The sequence below is a fragment of the Ischnura elegans genome, chromosome 5 (genome assembly GCF_921293095.1).
Source record: "Ischnura elegans chromosome 5, ioIscEleg1.1, whole genome shotgun sequence".
In the NCBI taxonomy this organism is placed as follows: Eukaryota; Metazoa; Arthropoda; class Insecta; order Odonata; family Coenagrionidae; genus Ischnura; species Ischnura elegans.
The window spans coordinates 61,279,020-61,298,159 of NC_060250.1; the positions used below are offsets into that span (position 1 = coordinate 61,279,020).

A 19,140-nucleotide genomic window follows, 5' to 3' on the forward strand; every position below is an offset into this window, starting at 1 on the left:
ATGTATTTCGGGTTACAAGTGCCTGAGTATTTTGTACCACTTCACCTAGGTAGGACACCTAGGTATTCATCCTATCCCTTACGTAGGTAATTATATTCAAAATGTTTGATGTCGTTTTATTTTAACACCAATACCTGCTAGCCCTTTATATCCTATCGCTTACTCCAGTGCTGGGATTTTTTCCCAAATTATTGAAATTTTTAGTAATTTTACTGCAGTACGTAGAATGTTGTAGTAAAAACAGGCATATCTCATGCTTAAACCATCTAGTGCATTTTTTATGCAATAACTCGTCTAAAAAAACAATTCTTGGTTGATATTTGGCGGCAATATAAAAGACCATCCAATTCCAACAGATAGCGTTACGTTGCCCGCAGATCTACGAAATATCGCGAAAAGGTAATGTTGTCTCGTCAGCACTCAAACTGTTAAGGCCGTATAACACGGCTGTCGCATCATACTCACTGCATTGTCTGCGCTCGAATGTGTCCCCTTTCCGCTGGAGCAGCTTTACAGTGTTTTTGATTGGTGATGTATCGTTGAATGGCAATTTTCCGTAAGTGATTCAGGATATTAATATAACAAAAAATTTGCTTCAGGTTCTGTACAGAAATTGGACGTTTGCATGTAGTGTAATATCCTTGATGATATATATCGATAAAGTGGTACGTAAAAAAATGAAGTGTGCTCGCCTTTTTGTGAAGTTTATCCGCTGTACAACACTTACACGGAAGCCTTCCGCCTCCTCGAAAACAGTGATTATATATTACGGTAATTTTTAATTGTAAATAACAAATTCTGTGCTGTATATTTTTAATACCACATGTATAAAAGCTTGCATTGATATCTAACCTTGTGGTTGCTAATGTATGTTTTTCCGAGGTAATCCCTACCTCAATTGGGCTGATGACATATCTTAATAACATGCAATAAAATCTATACTGCTCAATGTCTTTCATTTTATCGTTTACCACGTAAAGTGTTTGCCTCGATAGCAAAGGAGGGCTTCAGGAAGTTCAGGGATATTCCGACGTTTTGTCTCTCACTGGTCCTGATTTATGCATTTTTTTCGAGCTAAGATTAATATTCATACTTCCAAATGTCTTTTTGGATATATATCCATCATCGAAAATGATTACCTCTGATATTAAGAGTTTTAAATCCGTTTGAAATGATACCGTTGTACTTACTTGATGCGAATAATATGAGATAAGCTTAGGGAAATTATGCCTTTAAAATCAATATTTTTGCAACTAACTTAGTTTTGAATTATTACTTCGTTTATTATAGTAAAAATCGTTGAAATGACAGTAATTAGCTCAAAATGTTTCATTGTTGACTAAATAAAATATAAAGCTGACATAAAATACCTGTGGCCGAATTCTGGAGAGACTATTTAGATAACAACGGATGAATCAAGCAACGATCGATTTCATCACATTTGTTCGGTCATAATCCTTACGATCCTATGTGGTTTTATATTCTTGGCAAACTGCTTGTAAAATTGCGAAGTCGGACAATTGACTTCGTTCTTTCGGGCGTGAAGAATTATAATATTGATATTGTTATTACCTTCTTAGCTTTGAGATCGGGATGACGTTTGTTTTTAGGGTACCTACCCATTCCTTCATACCGTACTGCAACCCTATTTTTTTGCTCTTCTCCAGCCTTTTAATTTTTTCCCTTTCCCAAGCCACTTTCTTTAGCTTCCTGTCGTCTTCATCATGTCCCTCATCCGTAACATGTGCTCCAGGCTCTTTCGGTCTTCCTCGTGCGGTTTTTTTTCAAACTTTTCTCCGCTATGTTTTCCTTGTAATTGATGTGTCTTCTTTCATAGCCAATCCTTTATGTTCATCTTCAGGTTATTGTGCTCCTCATTATCCCTTCTCTTCCTATTCTTCTGCATACTTCCTCGTTTGTATAATGTTTGAAGCTTCACTTTGTGGAACCGCGATATGGAGAAATAAAATCCACTGTTTACGTTACACACAGAATATTTGTCAACACCGACCATGGTTTTGCTACCAATACTTCATTAACAATGTAACATGGTCAGGGCGAAGAAATATTCTGTCTGGAACGTACTAATGTAAGTGAATTTTATTTCCAGTGTCGGCATATTATTTTCTTGTCTGAAAATTAATTATTAACCCCAAAATAAAACGAATTAAATCGACCGTATTCTGTCGTACAGTATGAGAGAGAGAGAGGAAACACGCAGTTGTCGTTCCTACCTTTCATCTAGTAGCGCCTGCTCTCCTCTCTCCCGATTGTTCGGCTTGAATGCCCCGATCTCTGGTCAAACACCGTATTACTCCGACGACGCGAAAATACTCCTCCGTCGCCGTGAGCCAGGTTGACTCCCTCGCTCCTCACTCGTCGCAACTATGAGAGTTTTTTGTCGGCCGATACCTAGCGACCTCTCTCTCAATAACTACTAAACCGATACCTCCACTACAATCTCTGAAGCTTGGAGGATTGGAGGTGAGCGTTTATGCTCCGGCTACTGCCAGCTACATTCGTATTGCTGGGCTTCTAGATGAGACGATTTGATTCGGTGGGCGATTGTTGATCGTTTGTGCTGTGAAGGTATCGAAACATTTCCCTCTCTTTGTTTTTCACCCATTCAATCTTTAGTTTCCTCCTCCAGCTTCTCGATCTCGAAGGATTCTTTAACGATTTATGTCACTCAGTCTCGTATTATTTAGCCTCCAAGTCTTCTCTTGTTTCCAAACTAGCTCTTTAATCAGCTACGCTGCTCGCTTCGCGCCAATAAATACTTTTCGCCGCAAAAGTGTATGTCGTGGTATGAGGTATTATAACGGAGAACATACCTTGGGGTATGTTTGCTATCGGCGTTGGAAGTTAATCTATACTTCCATTGCCTCTTGTTCGACCCGGCTTTATCGTCGATGCTCCCTCAGTTATTTCGATCTTAGAAGAGAATGGAAATTTTAAGTTTCTTTAAATGGAAGTATTTCACAGAGGGAACGCAAAACAGAAAACATCGCGTTCACCGGGTTTGAAGCATGTTGCACATCTGTGCAAGTGAATCTTGCAGGTGAAGTAAAGCCAGAGTAAAAAAAACAAAATATCCGTTATCAATTTTTATGTAGCGAGCGTATAAAAATCGATTTTTATCTTTAATGACATTTATTTTATGATATGTAGCTTCTCTACCACGTTTCTAAATCAGTTTTATTGTTCATTAATTAATCCTTCGTGTAACTCGTATGATGAACTATGACTATCTACTATTGAAGGCTATAATGAATTCCATTGGGGCATTTATATTTGTACTCATCATATTTCATCTGAACTAGGTGATAAAGAGGATTCGTATCCAAAAACTCTTTGTACAAATTGGTAATTGCCTAAATGTAGTATCTTTTTCTTTTTTTTAAGTAACATTCCATCTTAAGGGTTAGCAGTTCTTTTAACTGGGAGATTTTGATTTGAATTTCAATTGTATATTTATAGCTTCTGTGTTAGAAGAAAGGACTGGTGAGTAAAGGGCTCTCGTTGAAATTTTCTGTCCCTATTTTATAGGTTTATGGCATCTACTAACAATGGCTTTAAGTTGCCATGACATTGATGTAGGCGCTGCCGTGCAAATTCGCCCTTGGGTTTGTTAGTAATTCTCACTAACCTTGGTCAATTAATTCTGCCATGGAAGTGAGTAGGTGACTGGAAATACAAACATTTCGCCGTTGCTACCCTTTGCGTGTAGATCTATTATCTATGCAGAGTATTTTGCTTGTTAATCAATAAGCTAGACAGGTATAATCTAGTAGCCATTATGCCTAATGGTGGACGTGTTGTCTGACACCGGTTAATTCTGTCGGGGTCTTACGTCGCTCATATGGTAATCATTGCACTTAAACGATTGTAGCTCAGTTAAAAAAGAATTATAGACATGGGTAAATAAAACGATGTATAAGGTAATGTAAAATTAGTAATCATTACACATTGCTTTAAAATGTTGCAGAATTGCTGATTATTCAGGTAAGTACTGTATGAATTTAATAAAATCTCAATTTTTATAATTTACAATGTGCGAAAACACCCCAACGTCAACCCTGGATTCTTTGTCATTACCTCGCGTGTTTTCTGTTAACAAGCTCGAATGATGAATGACATGTTTGTATTTACCAACCCGTGAATGCATTACACGCGTAAAAAGTATTTTGCGAAACTTATGTGCCAGTTCTGGGTGGAGTGGCAATTTGGAGGCTTTGATACACTGAAGTGAGTCCTAATATGAGTTAAAATAAATTGCGTCACTGTCTACTCGCGAAGTTTGTTGAGCATCCAAAGTAAAGCCTTAGTGCCAACGTTCCCGCCACGATTTTTTTTAGTGTTGGCTGCCTGGTGTAACTGTTTATTTCCTCACTCTTCATATTCGCATCTGGGTCGTAGTAAATAAAAATTTCCTCTCCTCTCTCTCCTGTCTTTAGAAGAGAAAAAAAATGTGAACGCAAAACGAGCAGCCGAGTGCTAATAGGGCGAAATTTGGCCTTTGTTCGCTCCAAATATTTCCCCAGCATTCAGAAGCTGCTTGGGTGCCCGCGGAGTGGTTGACGTGAGGATTTTCTCGAGAGACTGGGAGGGAATGGAAAAAGGTATATTTGGAATGGGGGTAGGTTTGTAGAATGGGAGGGAAAAAGGCGAGAAGATTCTACTTTGCTAAAATAAATAGCTTAAAGGTTAGAATGTTGTTGGATAAATTGTTATTAAAATATTCTGCCAGTTAATTTAGGTTTACATTCATAAAATCCGAAGATCCAAGCGTGATGGAGTGGTATTTTTTCATATTGAAATAAGCACTTTCAGGTTTCCATGATTATATATGATATGTTTATTTCAATAAGTGTATTCCAATTTATGAAGTGTTCATTTCAACGTGAAGAACTTTTCGAATCGTCCCGTCCGGTCCTCGCTTCCAAATTGGACTTCTCTTTCTATTTAAAATAAGGGTTACATCCTTTCATTCTCTCTATTTAAATCCTATTTTCTTTCTCCACTTTTCCCCTAATGCATAAAATGCATCTCTTTTACGAGGTTATTATTGTATCCTTCTCGTTCTGCACTCGCTCCGTCCAAATCCTCTTGTGTCCCCATAACTCAATATAGATACATATGTAGGTAATCTATTTGTCCTGGGACATAACCCCTTAAGTGCAGCAAAACGAATTTGAACAGATTTGCTGGCAAACCATTTTACATTGATGAAGAAAAGTGTTATAAATCCAACATTACAGAGAAAAGTGTTATAAATCCAAAATTTAACAAAAATATTCCATTAATACCATTCCATTTTGCGATAATTCCTTAGGGGTAGTAATAATTTCTTGGAAAACGCTTTCACGGGGTGAGAGGATGGAACAGGGTGTTGGTAAATTACCGAGAGGGGTGAAAAACGGCTAAAGCTCCGTAAAAGCCAAAACCTCAAATCCATCGTAAAATTCATTTCGGGCGACTTACGATTGTAGTTGCTTTCGGGCGATAAATTTCTCTCAATAGACCAAGCTATTTTCCTTGCCATAGGTTATTTCAAGGTAAATTTGAGGTTTTCTCTACTTACGACCACCCGAAGTCGAGATTTGTTCGCCATCTCAAGTTGCTGTGAAACAGCAGACTCTCTTTATGAGTTCCCAACTCTTTAGTTGCGCCAAGTTACGACAAGCTAAGCTGTTGCGAACTATGATTTGCTTTTTTCCCCTCTGACGTCCATCTCCTAATCAGCCTCTCATCACTTTAAAATTCACTTTAAAACAGTGTTTAAAAAAAATTCACTTTAAAACAGTGTTTTCTTAAGAAAATTTTCAGATGAGAAATTTAATGATTATCCTGTGAGAATATAAACGAAGTAAAACAAGTATAACACGTATAAGATTTAATAAAAGATTAAATATGAAACAAGGCATTGGGTATTTCGAAATCATATGCATTTGTACAGTTTTTAAAATTATGATGACCTTTATTGGTCATAAATCTGTTGCTGGAAAAAGCTTAACGAAAAAGGGAGGAAGGGATACGGTCGTAACTTCGGGAAGGTTTGAAGGAAAGCTCTTTTCATACCGATATTGTTTGGCTGTTATTAGGAAAGATGTTTGTCGAACGCGAGTGAAAGCTTAGCCCATTTTCCCCGTAGGAATGGTAGGGAGAAATCCATCTTTAGCATTAGTTTGCTCCAAGGAGATGACACCTAGGGGACCATGGCTGAGCGTCCAATCAGACGGACGAAGTGCTCTGCTTTAATATTCGTTGTTCAAGCATTCAAGCAGTGATTGGGCAGTCCCTGATTAATATCCTCCACCGTAGGGGTTTGAACCCTTGAGAGGGAACCGTCTCTCTAGCCGTTGATACTTTTCTTCGAAATTCTTCAAAATTTAAGAGCTCAGAACAAGCAAGAAATCTGTGGTACCAGTTGAAATCTATATTTCACAGAATCGCTTCATCGAAATCACAAGAGGTGATTTTATGATAAATTCGATGAAAGAATCAATGAACAAATTTCCATAATACAATGTGTACAAATTTCTTTGGGAAATCTCTTAGACGATTCGACACAAGTTGGCAAATGTGACAATGGTTTCAGTTTGCAGGTTAAGATTGGCATCTATTAGATTATATTTAGCGAATGCTAAGGGCAAATTAAATTATTAGTTATATGTTGCTGCTTCCTGGGGCGGATGAAGATCCTTGTGTTAGGGGGGTAGTTCAAAGCTTACCGTGGAGCCAAACGTGGTATGCAAACCCTCGCAGCGATGATGATCTGAGATCTGGTATGCGTAGAATAATGGCTTTTAGCTATTCATCAATCATTTTAACACATTGTTTGTCAAGCTGGTGAAATAAATAAATAATATTGTAGAGCAATCTAAAAATTAGCTTCTTTTCAATAGGGTGCTTTCTATTCTTTTAATTGCCTAAATCGAAAGATTATTAATCCGGGAATACGTATTTCACGCTTTTAGATTTTTAAATGACGATATCTTTTTACCGTGATCAAATGAAAAGTGGAACATTTCAAGCGCGCGAAAACGCGACGGCTAAGTGTGAATGCTGGGAAAAGCCCGTGTGACGCCATTCTGGTTCCAGCTGTCGCCGCATGAGGCCACCTTGGTGCGAGACTATGAGTGCTGATACGCTGCAGGCTGCTAGCGGGCAACAAAGTACCCTGCTGGCAGGTAGCGCTTGGCTTAAATAAGGATTATTAATACCCTATCAAACGAAGGAAACTTTCCGACCGTAGGCAGTTTTAATAGGTGATTATTAAGAGATGTTTCCTGAGCTCTGTGCCTCATGCGTGCGCATTGGTAATCTCAGACGATGTAAAACTCCAGACTTCTCGAATAGAATCTAGTTCCCTGTGACTTCACGTGGAGAGGCATCGCATGGGCGCCAATCTGGCCGTTATCAAATGAGGTTAAAATTGATCATTAACATTCGTCTAAACTAGGATTTCTAAAACCAAATAATTTGTATATTATGAATACACTAATGTTGGGTAAGGAATCGCAATCTATGCCTTTCGTTTTCTTTGATGAAGAAAACTATCCTATTGAACCAGACATTTTAGGGGAGGGGGTGTCCCCTCTCCGACCTCCTTACCTTAATCCGCCACTGGTTGCTGCAGCCAGAATTATTGGATGGAAAACAAATAATTGCCATACTTTTCTGCGAGCGCGATGCGTTCACATGAAGAATAGGGGTCCTGGATAATTTTCGCTCGAATGGATCTGAATCGAAGACTTCATCGCTGAGTTGTATTGAGTAGGATTATATCAATGAAAGGTTTCTTTCCCCAACTTCCCCTTACATCGATGCTCCTTGGGAAGTTCGCTGCAGATGTCTTTCTGGCGTACGAATATCGATGCTTCGACGAAGACCCCATAATTCTAAGCTGTATATTGAGTCCCCGGTAGGCTTGACTCACTACATTCTCTCATGGATGAATGGACCCTTCCTGGATTTCCGATCGATTCCAATCCAACTACAACTCCCTTCCCTCCCCTACCACCTATTTTCGTTTTTTTTGTTTATTCTTTACCTTTCTTTTTTTTTGGTAACGTCGCATAAAAATGGAAGAAAAAAATTGCAGCACTCACCTACTCACTCTCTCGCATATCCTCAGAGTTGCATCATGGATGTACAAATAAAAAAAAAGAACTTCTCTCCCATTCAGTTCAAGGTGAATCAGCCTTTAGTCCTCCAAAACAGTTCTAATAGTTTTTTCCCCCTCTCTCGGGAGAGCGACCTGTTTTTAACGGATTTGCTCGAACAAGAAAATGACTTGTTTTTTTCGTGTTTAAAGATAATGTACTTTATTATTTTTTTCCCTATTTTTCGACGAATTATACGTGAAACAAAAAAATGAAAAATGGAATGATAATATCCCGGAACCGTCTTGCATTAATTATGTCTCTCTTTCTTTCTCATCTTGGAATGACGGGAAAGGAAATGAAGCCAAGAGTGTGGGATGCTGGGAGAAAGACAGGAGAAGAAAAAAAAAATGCTTTCAATCCGGCAAAATAAAAAGCAAGATGAATATATATATTTAAAAAATGCTCGTAATGTATTGTGGTACTTCGTAAATAGAGCGAATTCAATTGGAGAAGGAAAGGAAGGAAAAAAGTGAAAATTAATGCTGAAAAAAATAATTACTCGGTAATGAAAGGCTCAGCCTCTTTTGCTTCATCCCGCCCTTCATCCGTCGCGCATTTCTTTTGTTTTATTAAATTCCCATTCCCACCCCCTTCCTCATCGGAATCAGCGGAGCTCGCTTCTCATTTGTCCCCCTCGCTCCAGAGATAGAAATATGAAATATGCATGCAGAAACAAATGAAAATGAGGCCGCGTCCGAATTTTTCTCTCCCATTCATCGTCGGTGTGTGTTCCCTTGATCAATGACTTCCGTTTTCTTTACTTTTATGGGCTTCTTCTTTTTTTCATGAAACCATCCGCATCCTCCCTAATTCCCCTATGAAAGATTTGAGCGTTGGAAGAGATTGAAATGGATTTAATTCATATTTAAAGCGGCGTATTCAAATGAATGCCTGCATAAACGCGGATGGACTCGACAGAAAGAGTGTAAAGTGGGGATTACCCGATGTTTTTGACCGACCATACAGGTTTTCTCACTTCTGCTTTAGAAAATATTTGCTTTCCCTTATTGGCTTGGCTAACTTTGCTCTCCGGATCTGTTTTATTTCTTTCTACCAGCATTTTTCAATATTAAGTGATTCGATTTGGGTCAGGTGTCGCAATATTGAATTACCATTATGTCCGCTCATGACTTTCCATGTATTTGGGCTGAAAGTTTCAAAGTTGTGATTTTATATAGTGCCTATGAAATTAATCGTTAAAAATTTTATTCGAACCTGGGACTCGAAATCCCTCTTAATTTTCCCTACAAAATAATAATTCAGTGGTGTAAGTGAAAGCATACTTCACCGGATTTTGCGCAACCCGTACTTGAATCCTGGCCTGAAGAATTAATTTTTTTGCGGCCAAGAGATACGTTGGAATACTTTTTCCGCGCCAGATATATATTATCGATTAAAGTTCCCATGCTTTAAGGTTCGTTTGACGTGATTATAATTTGTATTCCTGAAACCCCCGAAGAGAACAATCTCTTTTGATAGATGTTACATCAGAATTATATGGCTCACGTATTAATTAGTAGTTAAATTGATAATATTGTGTTAAAATGCGAGTGATTTACTGCGCCATTTTCTCATTAGATGGGTTACATTTTCTGTATTCCGATATTTTTAACTATATTAATCCCATGGTATCATCATGAAAAATCACTTGGGTAGATTGCAAAATTTTATCTACGTTTGTGTCTATATTCTCGGGAGAGGGTCGAAAAAGACAATCATTCCGTGAAATAATATTATCTGTAGCGTTGACTAGAGCCTTTTGAAGTTCATTTCGTATTTTTAAAAGCTCCCACTACCTTTTTTTCTAACAATCGAATAAGAAGTCGAACAATTTTCCTTGTAGATTCTCTGGTCTTTCTGAATTTGAATATTTTTGTTTTTTATATCTTCTGAAATATTAGATAGGCATGAATACTGAGATCAAAAAAGGAACGAACGCCATTAGGAGCATTTTATGAGTAAATTTCATAAGTTATTCTGTTATAAATATTAAAAGCATTTTAAAGTTTATGGCTTACAAAATAATCTCACCTCTCAGTATAAAAATAGAAAATTAGAAATTCTACTAAATACTGTTCAATTATATTTCCTTTAGCCAGTGTTAGCTATATTTGTGCCGTGAAAATATTCATCAACCACTTACATTTGAATTCAAGTGTTAGATTCGCGTGTGGTTGTTACACTTGCCTTAGTAATCTGTAAAATTCGTGGAATCGTGCGATGCCGTTATATTTACAGAAGCATCCTCTTGATGAAATCCGTGCGGGCTTCAACATTTTTTATGCATACTTATTATGAAAACGTGCGGAAGTGATGAATATTTATTGCTGATTTTCCCTTCTCGGTCGGAGTGGCAGCGATTCATTCAAATATTGGAGGCGCTGCTTAGATTTTCATGCCCAACGGTGGCTTTGGGGTCGGAGGAGAAGGTTCCGAAGGGATCGGAGGAGGTTCCGAAGATGTGGGAGAGGACTTGTTCCTCGCTTCATCGAGCTTCTGCCCTTGATCCCTGCCGAAATCTTCGAGATTGCCAGGAAAAACGCTCAGTGAAGCGTGGAAACCACTGGGTTCTCGGAATTTCCGATACTTTTTCTTTGCTCCTCCTTGTTGGTTTCAATATGACTCCGGCCTGACAGTCATCCGTCGAATTCATTATAGAAGCAGAAAAACCCTATGGCTTGATGTAATTAAAAGTGACCAACTCTGCGAAGATATTGTTTACGTACTTACCGCACATGTTCTACGCAATTTCATTTTAATGCAGCAGCTGAGTCATGATTTACGTAATTTCAATTCATTTTAATGCAGCAGCTGAAGCATTAGTGTAACCATTACTTTGCGATCGGTCGGTTTACCGCAGCTACTCGGTTCAAAACCAATCGTTTTGAACATTTAATGTTTCTACCAGCGTTCAAACCGGTTGAAGTGGAATTCCATTTAAACTGGTCGATGTGATGCAAATTAACATGTACTCGTTAAAACTCTTCCATTAGGTCTCGTGATGTAGCCAACTGCTATGTTAAGAAAAAAATATAAGTCAATAGTGCCATAATATTTAACGAAAGGTAGCAGTCCCAAGTGCTCTAACGAGAGTAAAAGAGATTGAAATTTTCAAGAATGTGACTTCAAATTTATTTTTATAATTGATTTTGTTTTTAATATCACGTAAATGACGTAAAATTTCCGATCAACCCCGTTGATTGCCCATAGGTGCTTTAGCTCCGTCTTAAAATTTAGAGCCCACAAACCAGGTTGGTGGTTTGAGAAGGAAATGATGAGTAAAACTATCATGGAATGGCGAAGTCTAATAAATGCATAATACCCATTATAAAATTTGAGGCTTATCAAGACAGTCAGGAAATTTTCTTTCAGTGCGATGCTTCGAAAGATTCGCGTCATAATTTGTCACTTGAATGGACGTCTTAATGAGCACACTTTTCCGGTCGATCTAGTCAATATCAATTTTCTTTGGAGGGGTAAATCAACGGAAAATGTCTTAATTAGTAAGATAAATATTCAAGAAAAGTTTCTAATTTATTGAATTGATATGAGCAGTTTTTTGTCTATTAACTGTACTCTTTGTTGGAGGTATATGGGCAGACAAAGTGCTGATCATAGCTAGTGAGGTGATAAATCTTGTAGATGAGATGCGGAGGAGTTATATGGTTTGAATGAAGCAAGCGAATTGAAGTGGGAAGCCCAAGTTGGGAGAGTACACTGGCCGGGTTTATCTAAAAAAAAATGTAAACCTATGTAAATTCCAATCCATGCCACCCTACCTCAATCTGTAGAATAATGCAATAAAATTAATTTTCAGTGATGTGTGGTGGCTACTCCTCTGGGAAATCTGGATCGTTAATTGAGGGGAAAATCGGAGAGGAATCAATAAAATTCACATTTATTTTAATTACCAATTGATAATTTTCTCCATTGCATCGCGTGTAGGAATACCTTCTTTATATACACGACGTAATCATGTAATGTCTCCTCTAAAGATAAATATGTGAAATGTGTTTCTTGTGTTGTTTTTAGAAAATTGCAAAAATAGTTTGGAAACTTTGAAAAAGTCAGAGTAATTCCAGTTGAAATTTTAGTGGCCATCCTGAAACTTAATTCATGCATTACGCAGTACTGCAATTCTTTAATAGGTGTACCGAATCCTTCTATTTCTCTCTTTTCCAATTAAGATCATTCAGTTTCTTGATCCTCCTTTTCCTTGTGTCCTTCCTTCTCAGTCCCAAATACCTACTTATCTCTGGGACTTCCACAAGGGACTTTTCCTTCAATTTTTCCATCCGTAATCAATGGTTTGAGGCGTTAATATTGGTAATATTGCTTAATATTAAAAATAATAACTTTGATAATTCCACGTACTGAATTTCACATGACCGGTTTCGTTGCGGAGCGACATCCTCTGGCGAAATTCAATGTGTTAAATTAACAAAATGGTTTTTATTAAATATATTCCATTCATTAATTTCCTCAGATAATATGTTATGTCATACGGCATGACCTATCTCTGTCGAGGGGGTCCTTCTCTGGATTATGGTGCACCGCAATTTCCTCTTTATAATGAAAGCATCATGAAAAAATATTGATGCATCATTTTATTTAGCTCCAGCCCTCCGCTAAGCGTTGCTTCCAATAAGTGGTCAATTAGCCGAAAGAATTGCGCGCCCATGTTCTACAGAGATAAGTAGGCATTAATTGAACAATGGCTCGTTTGCTGAAAGCTCTTCGAAGCGGCATCAGCATTCGAGCGCGCTTTGCTCAGCGGCAGCAAGAGAGCCCGAGTGCCCAATACCGTGTCGAGTAGGGCCTTGCGATTGCCTCGCACCTAAGCGCGCATTTCTGGCCGAGACAAATGAGCGCACTGTTCATGACTACAATCAAGGGCTTTCGCGCACGGCTACGAGCCAGTTCCAGCGTATCATCGAGTGGCGCGATGCACCTGTATTGAGGCTGAAATTGGGATTCCGGGGTAGGTTTGAAACTTGCGTTCATCTCAGTTTCGCTTGGTTTACTCCGTTATCATGCAATTCGTGATGAGTATTGATTTTCAAGTTTTCGTTCAAAAATTCTGCTTCACTGTACGGCCATGTTTTCTTTTAAATATCAACTTCGAATGACTCAGTGTATGCGGGTCGATCTCCAAATAAACGTGCATTTTCTACTGGTAAAAATTTAGAAAATTACATTTTGTTTTTATAAGAACCAAAATCTTGTAATTACAGCTTGTCAACCATATAATGGCGTATCGTTAGTAATATTTAATATTTTTTTATTTTTACTTTTGTGCCTTCTGCGGGCATGATATAGTGTGTGTGTTATATCTGTGTACATATATAAGTGTCCACGGACTCAGAAGAAGAATATTGTGCTCACTCACGAGAAAAAGTTTGTTTTATTTGTCTTTGGATATTCTGTAACTAGTCACAGTGTATCATGTCCGTTACCATCTGCCATATCCATTGACTGCAGAGTTCACGAACATTATATCCATGGACATTACGTCCACGGACATAACGATTTCCTCTAAATTAAGTTCTAGTTTGGACTGACAATAAAATAGGACACTGCTCTTGCTACGTTGAAATTGCACCTTATAGCTGTAAAAGACATCTCAATTGTAATTGGAAAAAGATTTTACTTTTAGTAATTTTTACTCGTCCACGGACATAACTGATGATCTTGTCTCTTGCAGAAAAACTAAACTAAAATCTTTCTTCTAGCGTTAAAGCATTCACTTAATCAAGTACAAACTCAAACAACCCATTATAGCTTACAATCCCCTTCTCTACACACTGGTTGTTCACTGTTCAGGGCTGCCACCATCTCCTATGACTAATTCCCCCTGTGTGTCTACGGACATTGCTCTTTAGGTAGGCCAAATGTTGTTTTTTATTTTATAATGAATATAAATCATGAGATAAAACCAACCCAAAAAGACTATTCAGGAATATTTACGCTATTTGACCTGTTTAGTGATAGATTTTATTGTAAATTATTCAGTAAAGATTGTTAAAGTAAACAACTCTTTGAAAATCTGTGTGGGACCGTCCACGGACATGACGAATATGTCACGGACGGATATAGTCTCAAGGACATTAAATTTGAGGAATATAATTTTTTTCTCTAATTTGTCACTAAAATTAGTAAAAAGGTACATAAAATAACATGCCAGTTAAGTTTTGATTTAACAGTTTCGGTTTTTTTATGGCAGTCCATGGGCATAATTTTGTTCAATTATGGGAGAATGACCAATACATTTATCTATCAACCTTTTTCCAGTAGTTTGAACTTATCGCGGAGTCTTTTTTAACCATATAATGCATGTTGGCTTAAGCTACGGAATTAAACTATACATATATTAATAAAATTATTGGTAAGGTATTGCACATCTTTTTTTATCTTTATAAAGCTGTAAAGCTACTTATTTCATTTTCTTTTTCTTAATTGAAGTAAAAAAGACTTCTTTGTTGTAGCCGTGAGGAGGGTTTTTTGTTATGAAACATAAAAAATAGAATGTTGCGGCCAAATTATTTGAACTCCTGTAGCTGCAATTGAGTTCTTGGAGAATTATTTGCAAAATTAGTAATGACTTAACCTTAAAGTGTTATTACAAACCTTCAAATGTCCAAAATTTCGTAACCACTCGGACCCAAACTACTGCTTCCAAGTTACCCCCCCGAGGACCTCCACCTAGCCTTGCACCTTGTCTCTAAACTGTCTCCGCCACTGTCTGGAAGGATACCTAGGGTAATAATAGGTAATAGTTGTCTCACCGATGTGTATGCCGGGTTGCCTGAGGAGCAGTTCCACTACCTCGACGTTCTCGCTGTCGACGGCTATGCCGAGGGCCCTGCGTCCGAGGGCGTCCTCGCAGTTGACGTCCACGGGCGACGGCGGGCCCAGGCAACGCAGCAGCGTGGCGCGGTCGCCCCGCTCCGCCGCCTCCAGGAACGCCCGCTCCTTGGCGTCCTGCCCCTGCGACGCACCCGACGAACTGCCCCCTCCAACCCCCACGCCACCCCGCGTACTTCCACCCCCGCCGCTCCCATTGCCCTGTAAATATGACAAAAGGGAACACTTTAGCGCTAGAACCAACGTGAGGGTAGTTAATTGTGCACCATTATATGCGACTATGGTCAATGTGATCGTGAATGTAAACGTTTAATTTGTTCAAAATGCAATTCGCATCAGAACTAGAACAACGGTGAGGACATGGGCGTACCCAGCGAGGGGCAGGGGGGGCAGCTGCCCCCCCTTGAATCAAAAATCGCAAAAGTCTTTAAGCAATATAAGTACTGAATCGAAATGAAAGTATTCAGCAAATTTTCTTTAAACCCACGAAAAAATTATGTGTATTAGTACAAGATATGTAACTAAAATAAAACTATTTTTTCAAATGTCACAACTTGGCTTGCCCCCCCCCCTAGTTATGATCCTGGGTACGACCATGGGTGAGGGTGCTTATTTGTACACCATTATCTGCGATTATGGTCAATGTGATCATACATGTAAATGTTCAAGAATTCTCAAGAAAAAATTGAACTTTTAAGTATAAATTTTCAAGAAACATTTCAGAATATTTTCTCAAGAAAAAATTGAACAATTATTTTGATGTCATGTCATTTTAATAATACATATGGTATAGTAACTGCATTTATTTTTTGGCATCCATTTTTGTCATTTGCTGGTGACTCAACTCTGGTCTTATGACCTTAGACACCACCTAAAGCTCTCTCTCCTTTCTTATTACCAGTGTGTTCAATCAAAATTTTTGTAGTAAATAATTATTATTATATAACCCATTCATGTTTTTGCAATTTTTTCACTCCTTTACCCGATTTTGTCCGATTTTGACGTCAAGGCTCCATTGGCCTAATTTGGCTTCACAGGTTCAAGTTAGGCAATCCGTATCATTCAATAATTGGCAGTTGTTTTAAGCCAATCTTTTTTTACTCTTATTCCATTGCCTTTGTTACAATCGCAGTAATTTGGGAAAAAACGGGAGTACACACTAAGAAATATGCAGTACAAAAACTTATTTAGGGTACGGAAAACAAAACTTAAATGCAACCATATTCGCGAAGAACAAATGAGAAAAATTACTTATAAAGTACCTTTTCGTGCTAATGTAGGAAATTTAGTTCATTTTCTTGATAATATTAAATAAATGAGAGAAGGTGTTTCATTTTTCATCTTGCCGCTGCTTTGTTGTAAAGAGGAGTAAGTGATAAAAAATGAGCGGATAACCCCCTGTGCGACGGGATATTATTCTTAGTTGTGATAATTATATCAGGGAAAAGTGTTAAAATCAATGATTATTATGAAATATCGGTGACTTTAAAATATTTTGGGTCAAGTGAGAGGAAATAATGATTAAAAATGTGTTATATTCGCTTGTGTGTTTAAATAGGCACGACCCGGTATCGTAACGTAGTTACATTTTCAGGTGACTGATTTTACATGCTTCTTATACTTATACATAGTTGAGTGCGACAGAAAGGACATCTATCGAAAGGAATTGGGTGAGTGGGGGTGGGGGTCAAGCAGGGAGTGGAGGGGGAGGAGGAGAGGCCTTGGTTTGGGCGGAGGGTTTTTCCTTTGTGGATAGGTATCTGAACTGCGAGAGGAGGGAGGGGGTAAGGTGGGTTAGGAAACAAGGGGCTAAGGAAGGCAGCGGAGTTGGAGAATCAGTTATAGTTAAGGGAGAGGGAAAATATATATGTAGAAATGTTTATTCTTTTAATTAAATTTCGTGATTTAGTGCTGCGGAAAGAGTATGCAATTGTAGTAATAGTGCATTACCTTAATGATATATAAAGTTTTCCTGTCTAAATAAATTTTTGTTTTTTAATTAAAACTTAATTTAGTAAGAATATGATTTGTGACTGTTGTTTTCCCAGAGGTGTCACAGATTTGGACATGAACCTGTGGGTTGCATGTTGGGAGCTGGAAATGAAAACATGGTTCTCATCGACGTTCGTTTAAGAGCCAGTGAATTGCAGATTTTATATGGAAATGGCGAAGCTTTTCAGCAAATTGGTGCTTAAGTAATGCTATCCCTGTCAATTGAGCCGTTAAAAGCAGTGATGTAGGCCATATTAATCGCTATATCCCCACCACGTAAGTGAATACCCGAAATAGGGATCTCTATTTTGCTATGAGTATTAGTACGCGCTAACTTCTAAGTACTTTTTTATGTAAGCCATTGGTGATGAAATTTATCACTGCGGGGTCGTCAATAAACGGTTGTATCTGTTTTCCTAGTTCTTTAAATTCAAAGTTGATTATAATGCTATTCGCTTTTTAAATTCCCCACTTAACCTCGGCTATTATATTAACCTTTCGCCGCTTTTCTCAGGTGCAGGGAGACTGCATAGAGGAGGCCCAATTCCATCCCAAAGAGGGCTGATTTCTGTTGGCACTTCGGTCGCATTTTAATCGGTTTTTAAAAATGTCCGCGGCGCGGTATTGAGTGCAATGCGATCCATTATCTTTTCCCAATATTTTGCATTATAATTTTAGCAATTGCATGGAATAGGAATAAAAAGTTACGAATTTGATAGATCACATCATCATGTGTATAAACTTCGGTTGATACCCCTATTAAACCTTATTTACCCGTGGAACTCGGACCAATTTGTACGTCAGCGACACAAGTGGCGACTTTTGTAAACCCATTTACATACGCGGTGGTGACAACACATTTATAGGCCGATTTGAGGATCCTCTTTTGAAATAATAGTGCTCAGGAGCACTAGAACCAACGTTAGGGTGGTTAGTCTGTTACGGGTTTTGATCATCGTTGTTAATACATTTTCGGGTGCCCACATGTCGATGTTATGTCAAATATGTGTGTTATATATACCTACCTGGGAGTTCAACGTCATGTCTAACGCACGTAAGTTTTAATGGGTTTTGAGTCCGGGTGCTCTTACTTAGTAGGATCTCGTGGCTGTGTGAAATGTGCCGTATCTCACCTGAGACCAAGCCCATTTTGATGCAAACGAGGACCCGAAACCACCTTGGACTCGTAGTTACGGCATTTAGGTACGCAGTGCAGTCGTAATAGGATTGGCGACTCTGCGGTTTGCGCTCACTTTACGGAGCGGTGAATTGTCATGGACTAAATGTTGCATTGATACTCCTGGATACGCCATCAATTGCGAAGTTAGTCGGGATAATGAACCATATGTTAAAGTAATAAATGTAAGTACTTAATGCAACGAGTAATTTAGCTCACAGGCACTGGTGCAATGGTTTTTACATCCATTATAAAATTATTTATGAAACCGGGAATAAGACCAGAATTTCCCAATTGCCGGTCAAGTATCAAAATTTACATTAAAACCAGCTAGCTGCTTCGATACGCGTGCGACAAAAAGTATGAGAACACCAGGCAATCACTTGTACGTGTGCTTGAGCTTGTGTTGATAGAGGGGTTTAACTATGTCATATCATTTTTTGAATGTCTGTATTATTCGTGGGAAACGAATTCCTATACCATATCTATATTCTAATTCCTATAAAATATATCGATATTCTTTCGTTTCTGTCGAACCCGGAAAAAGAAGTGGTTCTTAGACTTTATTTAAAAGGAAACCTCGCTTTCTTTTGTATTTCATTCAGTTCGCGGATTAATTATTTCCTCGCCAGATCCCATATGCTACCTAACCGGCAATGGGGAGATCAGGGTCCGAATTCTAGCTGAGCTTAATTTTTTTGGTGAATTCAGTCCTTGGTGTAAATAGAATTCGCACAATTCACAAATACGTTTTCGCTCTGGTTGTACTGGTACAGGACAGAGAATCAAGCACAATAACTTGTTGAAGGAGGCAACAAAAAGGCCGAATGTTGGATGCATGGGCAGCTTTTTGTTCTTGAAAGTAAATGATAGATTATTGTCCTATTTCGTGTATCATATTTCTCACGGTTCTGGCTTTAAAAAATCAAAACATTT

At 38.3% G+C, this 19,140-nt stretch overlaps 1 protein-coding gene across 1 annotated transcript in view; it reads right to left on the bottom strand.

The window, feature by feature from the left end:
- The window catches only part of LOC124159704 (transient-receptor-potential-like protein), an 89,954-nt gene extending 71,884 nt beyond the window's left edge, over nucleotides 1-18,070 (bottom strand). The window contains exons 1-2 of the mRNA XM_046535614.1: nucleotides 18,053-18,070; nucleotides 14,957-15,236 (exon numbers count right to left, since the gene is read on the bottom strand). Of these exons, the coding sequence (XP_046391570.1) occupies nucleotides 14,957-15,236; nucleotides 18,053-18,070 (298 nt within the window). The remainder of the gene's footprint in view (nucleotides 1-14,956; nucleotides 15,237-18,052) is intronic.
- Between the last annotated feature and the right edge of the window lie 1,070 nt (nucleotides 18,071-19,140).